Source organism: Excalfactoria chinensis, chromosome 3 (genome assembly GCF_039878825.1).
Source record: "Excalfactoria chinensis isolate bCotChi1 chromosome 3, bCotChi1.hap2, whole genome shotgun sequence".
Classification (NCBI taxonomy): domain Eukaryota; kingdom Metazoa; phylum Chordata; class Aves; order Galliformes; family Phasianidae; genus Excalfactoria; species Excalfactoria chinensis.
Genome location: NC_092827.1, coordinates 16,367,174 through 16,379,646, shown reverse-complemented (window position 1 = coordinate 16,379,646; position 12,473 = coordinate 16,367,174). Strand labels below are relative to the sequence as shown.

General features: G+C 36.6%; 1 protein-coding gene across 1 annotated transcript in view; it reads right to left on the bottom strand.

The window, feature by feature from the left end:
* Positions 1–12,473, bottom strand: part of EIPR1 (EARP complex and GARP complex interacting protein 1) — a 61,607-nt gene that overhangs the window by 33,996 nt on the left and 15,138 nt on the right. The window contains exon 3 of the mRNA XM_072331494.1: positions 10,722–10,854. Within this exon, the coding sequence (XP_072187595.1) occupies positions 10,722–10,854 (133 nt within the window). The remainder of the gene's footprint in view (positions 1–10,721; positions 10,855–12,473) is intronic.

Here is a 12,473-nt window from a genome sequence, read left to right as displayed (position 1 = left end):
GAATACCCTTTTCAGTTGATTCATAAAAAGATAAACCATATTCTCCTTAATCAACTTGTCTTTTAAAGGCAAAAGAAGATGAGGGGGAAAAAAAACCAACCCACCGTTCTGTCTCTGGATTAAGAATTTCAATCATAGCACTCCAAGCCCATGTAGCCTTTCATTTTACATATTTTAGAAATACATGGGCTGAGGTAAAGATAAGAATAAAAAATTGTAGGCAGCTTAATTTTTCTTTTAAGCATTGAAATGCATTTTTAAGTTACCACTGTACAGCTTCTTATTTTGTAAATGTGTGCCCAGAAACAAAGCAGAAAGATAGCAGCTCTCTATTTGTCCTAACAGAAATCTATTTCCAAGAGAAGCTGAAAAAAAGAATTAATTAATAGCAACCCGCTCCAGTCAGGTCCAGCCTATATTCATACAGAGGACATATTCCATGCCTACCTGGTGTCTCATTACTCCAACACATGGAAAGCACTGCACAAACAAAGCTTTACTATTAGCATGCAGACCACAGGTGACCATAAACTCACACTAGTACACAACAATACAACACAGTTATGACTTGGGCTAGACACCAGGCTCCCACATTTGTATTGTATTTACAAATGTAGAAGGAAATTTTAAAACCCTTGCATGATGGAGAAAACACTGATAACAACCTAAAAGTGTGCAAAGCAGTGGGTATGATGTGAAGAAACAGGTAAATAAATCAAGTAATATGGGACTGTGAGACAGAAGCTGCAGAAAGCATGCAGTCAGCTGGTTGAAAGAAAAATGGAAAAAGGAATAAATGGAACACTTTTATAGTCTGATGTTTCTCATGCCATCCAGAGGTGATTTGAGACAACATTTCAGCACATACTTTTTTTCTCTGGGATGTGCAGATGTTTATATATCTGTCTGTGGGAGCTCAAAATTTATTGAATGCTCCTCTGGAATTCTGCCATTGGAGGACAGCCTAAGAGAAGAACTATACTCATATACTCATATACCCTCACTATACTCATGCACCAAACTCCGCTCTTCAGGCAAAATTTGGCTACAACACTGTAAAAGCTGCTTAACAGCACTAACAGGCATGCTTGCTTTCTGAAACTTAAGAGGATCAGATCTCGTAAGTCACAACTGTGACTTATGGCATCTTTGATCCATCAAACTCCCTCTCTAAGCAGCAGAAAATAATGAAGAAACTGGTTCTAACTACTTGCTTTTGTTTGTGCTATGATCTTCCTGGTACTGCTTCCACCAGCACACCATCAGGAAACACACATGAAGCAAGGTATCAGCTGGCCATACAAAAAGCACTGTTTAGAGTTTACCCTGGGCTGAGGTGATCTGCACAACACGCCAATAAAAGCCAATGAAGCATACACACTGGCTTCCATCATCACTAAGGCTAGTGAAGCAGAACACTATTATCAACATTGCCCTTTTTCGCATGCAGAAGTACCAAAGAGAAAGCTGCAGTCTCAGAGGCACTCACTTGCATCACCACCAAAGCCACAGCAGCTGTCCGTTAAGTAGGACTAGATGATAGCAATGCATTAACGTTCCCACTCGATGCTTCGTGAGATATTAAAACACTACACTCCTTAACAATTTAATGGCAACTGAGAACCACTTATCCCCTCCACTGAATCAGGCCATCACCAGACAGTTGCACATTCAATGTTCTATTTAAGTAGTCTTTAGCCTACAATTTTACTGCATGTGAGCTCCAAAGACAAATAAAGATGACCTGACAGTTCACGGTAATCTAGTTCAAATAGGACAGATGTCACTACATCCAAAATCAGTTGTTCATAAGGCTATCTCGAATTCGCAGGATTAAGTTCTTGATTTGAAAAGACAGGTTTACTACACCTTGCATAAGACTTTTGCAATTACTACTTTATACTTAATAGATACACAAAATAAAGCTACTCTATCAACATAAACTTTCTTCCAGCAATGGCTTGTGACTGAAACAATAGACCTCAGAGTCGTAATTTGACTAAGTCTTCACATTACCTGGCTGATAACATTACTGGGCAGATAACTTGCAGATGTGCTCCCACATCAAGCAAAACTAGTCAATGGAAGAAAAAAAAAATATAATAAACTGAATACAATTCAAGATATAACCACATAATTGTTACTGAGAAGCTAGTAGGCCATTGTGCTTCAACTCTGGTAGGAGTTAGGCACCACACAGGCACTCACTTGCTACCCCTACAGAGAGATAAGAGGAGAGAATCATAAAGATAAACGCGTAAGAACTCATGGGCCAAGATAAACACAATTTATCAAAAGGTAAGTACACAAGTAAAGCAAACTAAGGGATTATTCACTACTTCCCATCAGCAGGCAGACGTTCAGTCACTCCTAGGAATGCAGGGCTCATCACACGATGGTTTCTTGGGAATAGAAATGCCACCACTTCAAACGTCCCATTTCCTTCTTCTTTCCCCAACTTTTATGGTTCAGCATCACACCACCATGGTATGGAACATTTATTTGGCCACTCTGAACCAGCTGACCTAGTTCTGTCCTCTCCCACTACTTACATACCCCCAGCTCCTCGCTGGCAGGGCAACACAAGAAGCTGGAATGTCCTCTGCTATGTGTAACACTGCTCAGAAACAGCTAAAACATTTGTGTGCTATCATTTCTGTTTTCATCAAAATCTGAAATGCAGCACCGTACCAGCTACTACAAAGAACATCAAAGCTATTCAAGCCACAGCTAGGACACAGCAAGATGCAGTATCACTTCACTTTCTGACATAAAGTCAAGTACAAATACTAGGATAATTGATTTTTTTTTTGCTAATACGAGGAACATAAGTTACTAAAGATTTTATTATTATTTTAATTCCATTTACCTGATCCCTCAAGATATCAAGAGCTAGCGCATCCAGAAAGTCCAGATAGGTCAAAGAATAAATCCTGTCCAACGCTAGTCAGCCACTTTTACTGGAACAGGCTGCTAATAACTGTTCCATTCTCATTTGTTTACAACTCAGAAGTGCTCATAGGAGAGAAATCCTGACATAACTTTTTAATGAAAATGTAGTAGGAGAGTTACACAGCTCTTCCCTAAGAAACTTGAAATTTAAAAAGAAAAGGCATAGAAATACAACAAATTCAAAACAAACCTGTAAAAGCCATTCCGTGGTCAAATTTTCAGTGTAGAGACAAGGTAGTGTCTTTGCTGTTACTGACCAAATACGCTTTATGTTTACGGTATATCTACAATCTCACCGGGATTGCAAACGCACAGACAAACATAGGCTCTTTCAGGAAAAGAAGGCTGAAATGGAAAACTGCTCTTTATAAAGAACAGCAGATAGAATGGAGCTCTATCAATGGATGGATCAAAGCCAGCTGAGAGCTGATAGTTTAGAAATAGACAGCAAACCAAAGTAGCAACATCACAGTAGGTGTCACGTTTTTTCGTGAAGAAAAAACAAGAGACAACAGACAGCAAGAAGAAGCCTCCTATTCATGTGGAACTTCAATCACCTCACTGCCCACAGGTGGGAAAACAGAGCAAGATACAAGCAATTCAGGAAGAGAGCATCTAACATTGATGATGATCAATGAGACAATATGGGTGAGGTGTTCTGTTGGACTTCACAATGACACAGCCGCAAAAACATGCTCAGAGATACGAAGGTTTCACAGAATCATCACAGACCAGTAGAGATTGGAAGGGACCTCTGAAGATCATCAAACCCAACACCCCTCAACTAAGTTAATTAAAACAGATTGCACAGGAAAGTGCTCAAGCAGTTTCTGAGTCTCTCCAAAGAAAGTAGACTCTATAACTTCTGTGGGCAGCTTGTTCCAGTGTTCAGTAAACCTCAAAGTAAAGAAGCTTTTTCTCATGTTCATATGCAATATTCAAATATTCTCTGAATAGCTTTAAAAAACACTCTGAAATGTTTCAGTTGAAGATAAAATTTCTCTAGCTGATAATGCCAGCCTTTGAGGACTCTTGTGCTATACATAGAATCAGAGAATCACAAGGTTGGAAAGGACCTATAAGATCATCTAGTTCATCTCATGTACAAGGCAGACAACAGCTAACATATAGTGGTATAACAACAGAAAAAAATAACAACTTTCTTTTTTGTCATGATAACAGATGGCAATTTCAGTGCAATGTTATATTTATGTTCATTTTTTTGGCAGGTAGACCAAAGGAGGGAATCAGAAGGAATTTGAAGGATGAAATACCTCTGAGGTGAATCCTATCATATGCAGTACAAACATGGGGGGGGGGAGGGAGAGGAGGGGAAGAACTTTATTTTTCCCCTAACAATATGAGGTAATAGGCAACATTGATATTCTGAATAAGTGGTAGGAGAGGGCTAAGCCAATGTAAAATTTTAATCAAGTGAGAAGCAGGATGACTTAGGCAAGTCTGAGAAAACAAGCCTGGTAAAATTGAAGTAAAACACACATGACCTCAAGAGGCAGATGGATCCACTGAATCAAGACAGAAGACATTCTGTTCATTGACAATGAACATTAGCATTTAAAAAAAAAAAAAAAAAAAAGTCTTTTAGACTTCTGTTTGATGAAGAACTCATCAAGAACAAACAGAAGGACTACTCTAGAATCAGGAAGTGGAGGTCAACAAGGAGCAAGCTGAAACAAGAGAGGTCCTGACTGGATACAAGCCAACAATTTTTCCATCATTAAGACAGCCAAGCAGCCGAGTAGCAGTTACTCAGAGAGCTTGTACAAATTCCACTTCAGCTTTTCCAGAACCAACCATGTAGGAACTTGAAAAACCTGGTCTGAACTCACTGCGTACTCTGCTTCATATAGGATGTTGAAATAGAGGCCCTCTGGCATCCTTGACAACTCCGATCACCGTGCAATTCTTAAACTACAGAAAAGTGCTGTTCGTCTACTATATGGCCACGCACATACACAGTGGACATCATAAACTATGCTGAGCTGCAAGAGTCATCACAATGCCAGAAAAGGCAGATAGATATTAACCTCAACTTCTCTTATTCTCTGCAGCTGTCTGCCAGTTCAGTAGCAGAAATATCTGCAATGATTCTTCAGTTTCTTGTTAATCAGTCAGAAATGCTTAGGGTTGTAAGATACAACCTAAAAACTAGGAAAAAAATGCAAAACAATTACAGTCACGTTCTTAGTATTTTAACTAGTTGTCACTTATGTGCTGTGAGGAACAGAAGATTCTATAGAAACAAATTTCATTTTAAAATATAAACTGAAACCTACGTATCAGTATAATTCAGTACTATCAGGTGGTTAAATCTAAAACTGTCTACATATTAGACATTAGAATTTACATATTAGAAAACATAGCTATTGAGTAAAGACTCATGAGATGCTCAGGACGTGAATTGTGACATTTATTAGGTCAGTAGGAGAAGGAAAAAAATAATTATCTTTTGTGTTCTTTTAAAAGCTCACCAAGCAAGCAAGTCTCTTCAGCAAAAGCAAGCTACATTTTCATTTTAGAAAAAGGACCAGAGAATGAAATGCAAAAAACACAAAGTTACAATATATTTTAATGTTTAACTGATGGAACTTGCACATAATACTTGGTTTCACTTGCATAATTCAGGAATAACTCTGAAGTCTGACACACACCAAAGGAAAATCCAGCTTCTAGATTTCCCTTACTGACAAGATAGTGGGACAAGAGTGCTTAAATGTACTACAACACAATACGTGTTATACACCAAATGTTACTTACTGCAGCAATGTGCTGACTAGATATGCAAAAAGAACAGAGATGGGTTGGCTTTTTCTCTTCAGTTACTACACTGGACGAGTTCAATATTTGAAAACTGAACTAAAAAATAATTGGAGATCAGATCCAGAAAACAGTTTTTCTTGGTGTGCTTTCAAAATAAAAAAGAAAAAGAATACAATGACATCTTCTAATGATAAAAAGATAACTCAGATTGTCTCTCAGTGCAAGTTCTAGTTCAGCAGCAGTTTATCTGCTTTCTGTATTTTAGAAACATTCTTTTCAATATTGTGACCATCCTGTAATACTCTAACATTTCCACACTGGCTTTCCATCATGTGCATCAAATAGTGAACTATTTCATTTAACACCTCAAAGGAAGTCCTTAGATAGGAATGCTACAAGTGTCACATAAATAGAATATCCATAAAAAATAGTAGGTACAACCTAAAAACAGCACAGAGAACAACAACAACAGTAAAAAAGACAAGCAGGTCCATTACTTCCCTCAAACTACAAGAAGCTTCTTCTATACAGTTCTCCAGTAGTGCTATGGAGAACACTAGGAAATATTTAGAGAGATTCATTCAAGTTCTCTAGATCCCAGCCCACCTCTGCACTGTAACTCTATCACAGTGCGGGTAAAAGATTTCCCTACACAGAGCATTTTTACTACAGAGAAGGGCAGTGAAACCAGTGAGTCCATGTCAACTACTGTCTTCACTACTAAGCAGTAGAGAGCATCACTAGGAGCATTTTTCTAATTATCCCTACTGGTGAGATTTCTCTGCTGGAAATCTAACACAGTTTTATGCTGTGAAAAGTGTGATATGTTACACTCAAGGCAGATTTGATGTTTGAAATTAATGGATTTTAAGTAAAAGTTTAATTTTGATTTTAAAAAGGAAAATAAAACAGCAGTTTTGTATGTGTAGGCTCTGAATCTATAAAAACACACTATATGTACTGAATCTCCATAATTGCTGTGCAATGGCACCTATCTTGTTTGTAGAACAAAAACAATAAAGAGAATATTTGCACATGTGCATGCCTGCATGCACAAAAACTCAGATAACAGCCTCCTCCATTTGCACTTACTTTCGCCCTCTGGTGGCTTTGTGTGTTCCTACATGTAATTGAAGTTAAATCTATGATTCAAAAAATACATTTGCACTGGGAAAACAAACTGTATTCCAAATACATACTAATAGATTTGATTAAGAAACTGAACTCTTTAAGGCTAACAAAGGGAAGCACAAACACGATCATACAAAAATTATTTTTCAAGTATTTAATTTCAAAATAGTCTGAGAGAAAGTTTTAACCAACTTTATGAGTGTTGCTTCCTTTTGTCATTCATTTTATACAAAGAATACCTTCCTGGCAGTGGTGACAAACTGACTTTAAAAAAAAATACCTTAATTATTATGCTTGAGAAATATTCTGTGTTTTTTCTTGTTTCAATTCATGAAACTTCATTCCAATGCATTTATAACAAGGTTCTAATAAAAAGGCTCTGATCAGAGGGCTGGAGCACCTCTCCTATGAGGAAAGGTTGAGGGAACTGGGCTTGTTTAGCTTAGAGAAGGCACTGAGGAGACCTCATTGTGGTCTTCCAGTACTTGAAAGGAGCATTTAAACAGGAGGGAGAATGGCTATTAGGTGATAGTGATAGGACAAGGAGGAACGGTTTTAAACTAAGACAGGGGAGGTTTAGGTTAGATATTAGAAGGAAGTTCTTCCACACAGAGGGTGGTGTCACACTGGAACAGGTTGCCCAAGGAGGCTGTGGATGCCCCATCCCTGGACCTGGAGATATTATTCAAGGCCAGGTTGGATGTGGCTCAGGGCAACCTGGTCTAGTGGTTGGTGGCCCTGTATATGGTGTGGAGGGGAGGGGTGGTTGAAACTGGATGACCATTATGGTTCTTTTCAATCCAGGCCATTCTGTGATTCTAAAGCCAGAAACAGAACAGGCATTTCACTGTGAGCATCCTTATTACTACCATGGAAACACATCATCTACCATCAATATCATTTCAGGTCATTCTATGCTATGCAAAAGGCAAGAACATCTGAAGAATTTCTGAAAACTTGGTAGTCAAAAGAGTGACAGATGAACTTCACCATTAAGAGTTTTCTTCACCTGTATTAACATCAGAAGAATTATAATAGAAGAATGGAAGAAAAATAGCTTAAGTCATCCTGACATGATGTTATATTTATACCTGTAGATAAAACTCTGAAAAATGTTTTCAGCATCTCTACTGACAATCCTCTGAAGGTAAAGTGCAATAGGAACCACATAAGCCAGCAAAACATTGGCCAACTTAATAAAAGGCAGAAAGAGTAAAACAATGACTTATTTTACAGCTTCATAAAATTTTGGTATGCCTATATTTCAAGTAGAGAATGCAATTCTAATGTTTTTATCTAAAGTAGGGCACAGCATAACATAATGAAAGGGGCAACATAAATAAAGAGGATGAAAGTGATCAACAGGTTGAAATTACTTCATTAGGAAGGAAAATATCCTGGAAAGAGCTACATTTACAGAAAACAGTGGCAAAGTTTATTTAACAATCCATTACAGTTCAAGTACTGCAACATTTTGCTTAAGTTCCACTCACCAAAATAGCACAAAACAGGTTCAGCAGTAATTTCCAGCAAAAATAATAATTATCAGAAATACTGATGTAACCAGAAAAAACAAGAACAGACAACTGCCTGTCTGTCAAAAGTGGTATATTCCATGTTAGGATTGTTACGATCAGCAGTTTTTGCTCCTCGCAAACTAGCAGCTAACCATTTTCCTGTTCTTAAATAACAACAGTTGCCTATCACATTAATTCATTATCTGAGTTTCAACAGCAGTCAAGATTTGCCTGATGTACAGTGCGCTCAGACAACAAGAGATGGTCACAATACCTCTGACCTGGTATCATTTGTCCGATACTTCAGTAAGGAAAAACAGCATCTCTTTAAAATAACTGAACAAGTGCAATACATAAATACATAAATGAGTTTTAAACATCTTGAATGCTTAATTTGGTTGCATTACTACTTGAATTAAGTTGTCTGCAAAACCCAGTATTCCTTATTATTAGAACCCCTTGCTGTGTGCTTTCTGTTACATGTATTGCTATTTAGATTCATCAATAATCACTTGAGAAACAGATCTTGTTTTCTTCAGAATGCTTATGGTTGATGGTTCCAAATGAAGATACAAGAATTACAAATGATAAAGCTTAACGTTTCTAAACCATATAAAGCAAACTAAATTTAGAACACAAAGAAGCTAGGATAGAAAGCATACATGTGAATTAATAGGTCCAATAATGGAGATTAGAAATAACACAGAAATGTGAAGTGCCTTGCTTAGCAGACATATTCATCCAATAAGCTCTCTTCCAAAGAGGTTTTAGCAATTAAAAATGCACACTGCTGTAAGGAATGTCCCCAGTGGCACGTTAGAGTAACAAGTCTTTTAATATATTAATTTCTTAAAAAGCAATATGAAGTTATATATGGTCATCATACCAGCTAAAACAATATTTGACTTCAAAAGCAGATGCAAATTGAATAAATTAAAAGCAGTTAATATTACTCAGTGAACTCTGTGGATCCCTTTCAACTCAGAATATTCCGTTAAACATTAGGACATTACATAAATGAAGTACTGGACTTGATAATCTCTCATCAACTTGTTGTTCAGTCACACAGGAGGAAAAAACAGAAGTGAATAAATTCCGTAAGGTGTTTCACAACATTCTACAGAGCACAGTATTCTTAGAAAACAAAATAAAACAAACAACACTCCTTCCTCATCTCCCCTAATCCATCGTATCACCAACAGAACAGCTCAGGAGGCTAGAGAAACTAAATGTATAAACTTCATTTGGTTTTCAGCAAGGGAAACTTCAAGAACTTTGGGATATTCTTCGACTTGGCACTGATTGTCAAGAGAAGTTACACCCAGGAAGTCAACAAGACAGTAAGAAGTAAAAATAAAATTAAAACAAAACACACAATGTCAATACCCTCTCAGTGAACTCTCAGCCAGAATGCCCGCTAAAGCCCTCCATCACTTTTATAATTGTTTTTAAATATTCACAATTGACTCATGAAAGAAATTCATGCCATAGTACTTTGATTTCAGTGCAGATGAAACAGAAGAACCTAGTAGCACTGGAACATCTTTTTTTACCAAAAGGTTGAACAATAGGAATTTACAGCTCTACAGTTGACAGATGCATGAAGTCCGGAACTCACCATCTTATTCTTGTATGCTTAGACTGTATTTTCATGAAAGAATATACAAGAACATATGAGACTAAACAAAATTTATTCAAACTGACAGCACAGATTTCTTACTTGTCAGAGAGAAAAACAACCCTCCTCCTCAAATGATGCAAGGGGATTTTCCTTTTCTTAGAACAGAAAATCTTCACATCTGCCTTACCTAGGAAAGATCCTTAATCTAAACAGCTGTGTACTTAGTGTTAAGGGCATACAAGGAGCACTCCTACTGGTTCCGATGAAATATTTAGATAAATTATAGTTCTCTGTAGGCATATCTGCATTAAACGAATGACAAACAACACTATATGCAGACTTAATCTGCAATTTTAAAGGGAGCTTGATGCCAGCAAGAAATTTTGAGACATTTGCTTTCACTTTAAAAGTCAAACATATAAAACAATCAAAAGAACGAAGCCTAAAATAACAGAAATATTTTACTTGACTTTCTTGGCATTAATCAGGTAAGCAATACTTTGGTTTTGCTGCTTTCTTTGATATGAGTGCAAACATACTTGTAATCAAGACAATCTAAGGATAGAAGAAGGATGAGGTATAATTAATGGTACAGCAGACCTTTGAAAAAATACTGCGTTGATAACTCCTGTTTTTAAGGTTTTACACATGCCAGATGTTCAATCCTTGCACCTTCAAAAATACCAAAACAAACTTTTAAATTATTAGAATGGACTTACTTTTATTGTAGCAAGTTGCTAGTACACCTTTATCTGCAGGACTGGCACTAATGTGCCAGATCTCACCCACTTGATGAAGAAGCACATTTTTGTTTATGATGTTATTTTCATCATCAAAATCTATGATGTGAATCTGCAAATACAATAAAAGAGAACATTAGGTTTTCAAATGTTTTCCTGTGGGTCTTAATTATACACAATGACTGCACAGAACAATTTAATGAGAATTTTATAACTGATATCTACTTTAATTAATTGTTATACTAACAATTTAGTATATCATTGATTTCAAGCAAGATAGACTTTTCCAGAAAAACAAGTCATCTCTCTGTTTTGATGAAATACAGTGTTTATTCTTCTCAGTTCTGCAGCTTAAAGCTTCAAGGTGATTTTTCATACAATATTTAATAGTAATAAGCCACTAGTACTGCAATTCAACACTTCTTCCAGCAATAAACAGAAATGATAACATCGCAATCTGCAGTCAAGATGTCCGCACTAACTCTGTATCCAAGCCATCAAATTTAAATATCTTTTGAAGAAAGAATGGGGGAGAGAGAAAGGACTTCATTTTGAAACAAAAATAATAGAAACTTTGAGAGTTCTCTTCAAGCAAGCAGTCCTATATATGTGTCTATATATAAAACTATCTATTACTAAAACATTTGGAAATATAATACATTTTAGACAACAAGCAAAGATAAAATACTGAACTGAAAGATTAGGAACCTATACAGTTTTCTTTTAAGAAATACTATGTCTTAATAAATCTATACCTCACTCCTTTTTTTCTTTTACATAATCTCATTTAAGATTCATTAGTAAAGTTGTGTCAACAATGAAGAGAGAAATAAAGACACCATTTTAACTACTGAAGCACCGCAGAAGTCTTAACTACAAGATATTACAGAAAGTTTTTATAAAATAGAGAAACAACTAGATAGGTATCAACTCAGGCTATACTGGCGATACTGTACATTACTTATGAAATGGCTGATGTGTTACCTTTTTTTTGTAACCTCTCCTTCAAATACTCAACTGCTGAGTGCAGTCATCAGCAACTTCTTGAAATAATGCAGGACCTCATCACCTGTACTGTTCTTAACTCAGTCATCCAGGGCACATAAGCAGTCCAGCAGTTGATGAGCACACTGTCTTTTCAGACTTGACTTCATTTGTTGCCCTGAACTTACACATCTACCCAGGCATCAGGACAACATTCATCTGCAGCAATTGCATAGCCATCTTTCTGTCCAACTTATGGAAGTCACCTTCCTACCTTTCATAACTTTGCAGTCACACCCCTTAGACTTATCTACAGCTGCCCTTTATTTTGCTGCTCCGTATACCCCCTCCTGACCTACTCCCTGTGTCCTCAATCAAGTGCTTCTATCTCTGAAGAGAACTCTTCCTCATTTAATGGTTTATACCATTGACTCACTTTATCAGAAACAATATACTCAGCCCCCTGCACTGCTTTCATCAGATGTATTTTGACTTTCTGTATCAACTCACAACTGAAACTGTTCATAAATAAATAGCTTGGAGATAAACTGCAACATATTTATAACCCTGAAGTAAAATTTTCAACAGGCTCAAGAACAATAATTCCTACTATTATTTTTATACATCAAAACAATGATAATTAGCTTTCGCATCTCCAACAAAAATCAGATCCGCCAAAATTACTGAATTAGATGTTTAACAGATAAATAATGTGAAATCTGTGAAAATATTTTAAAATAAGAATTG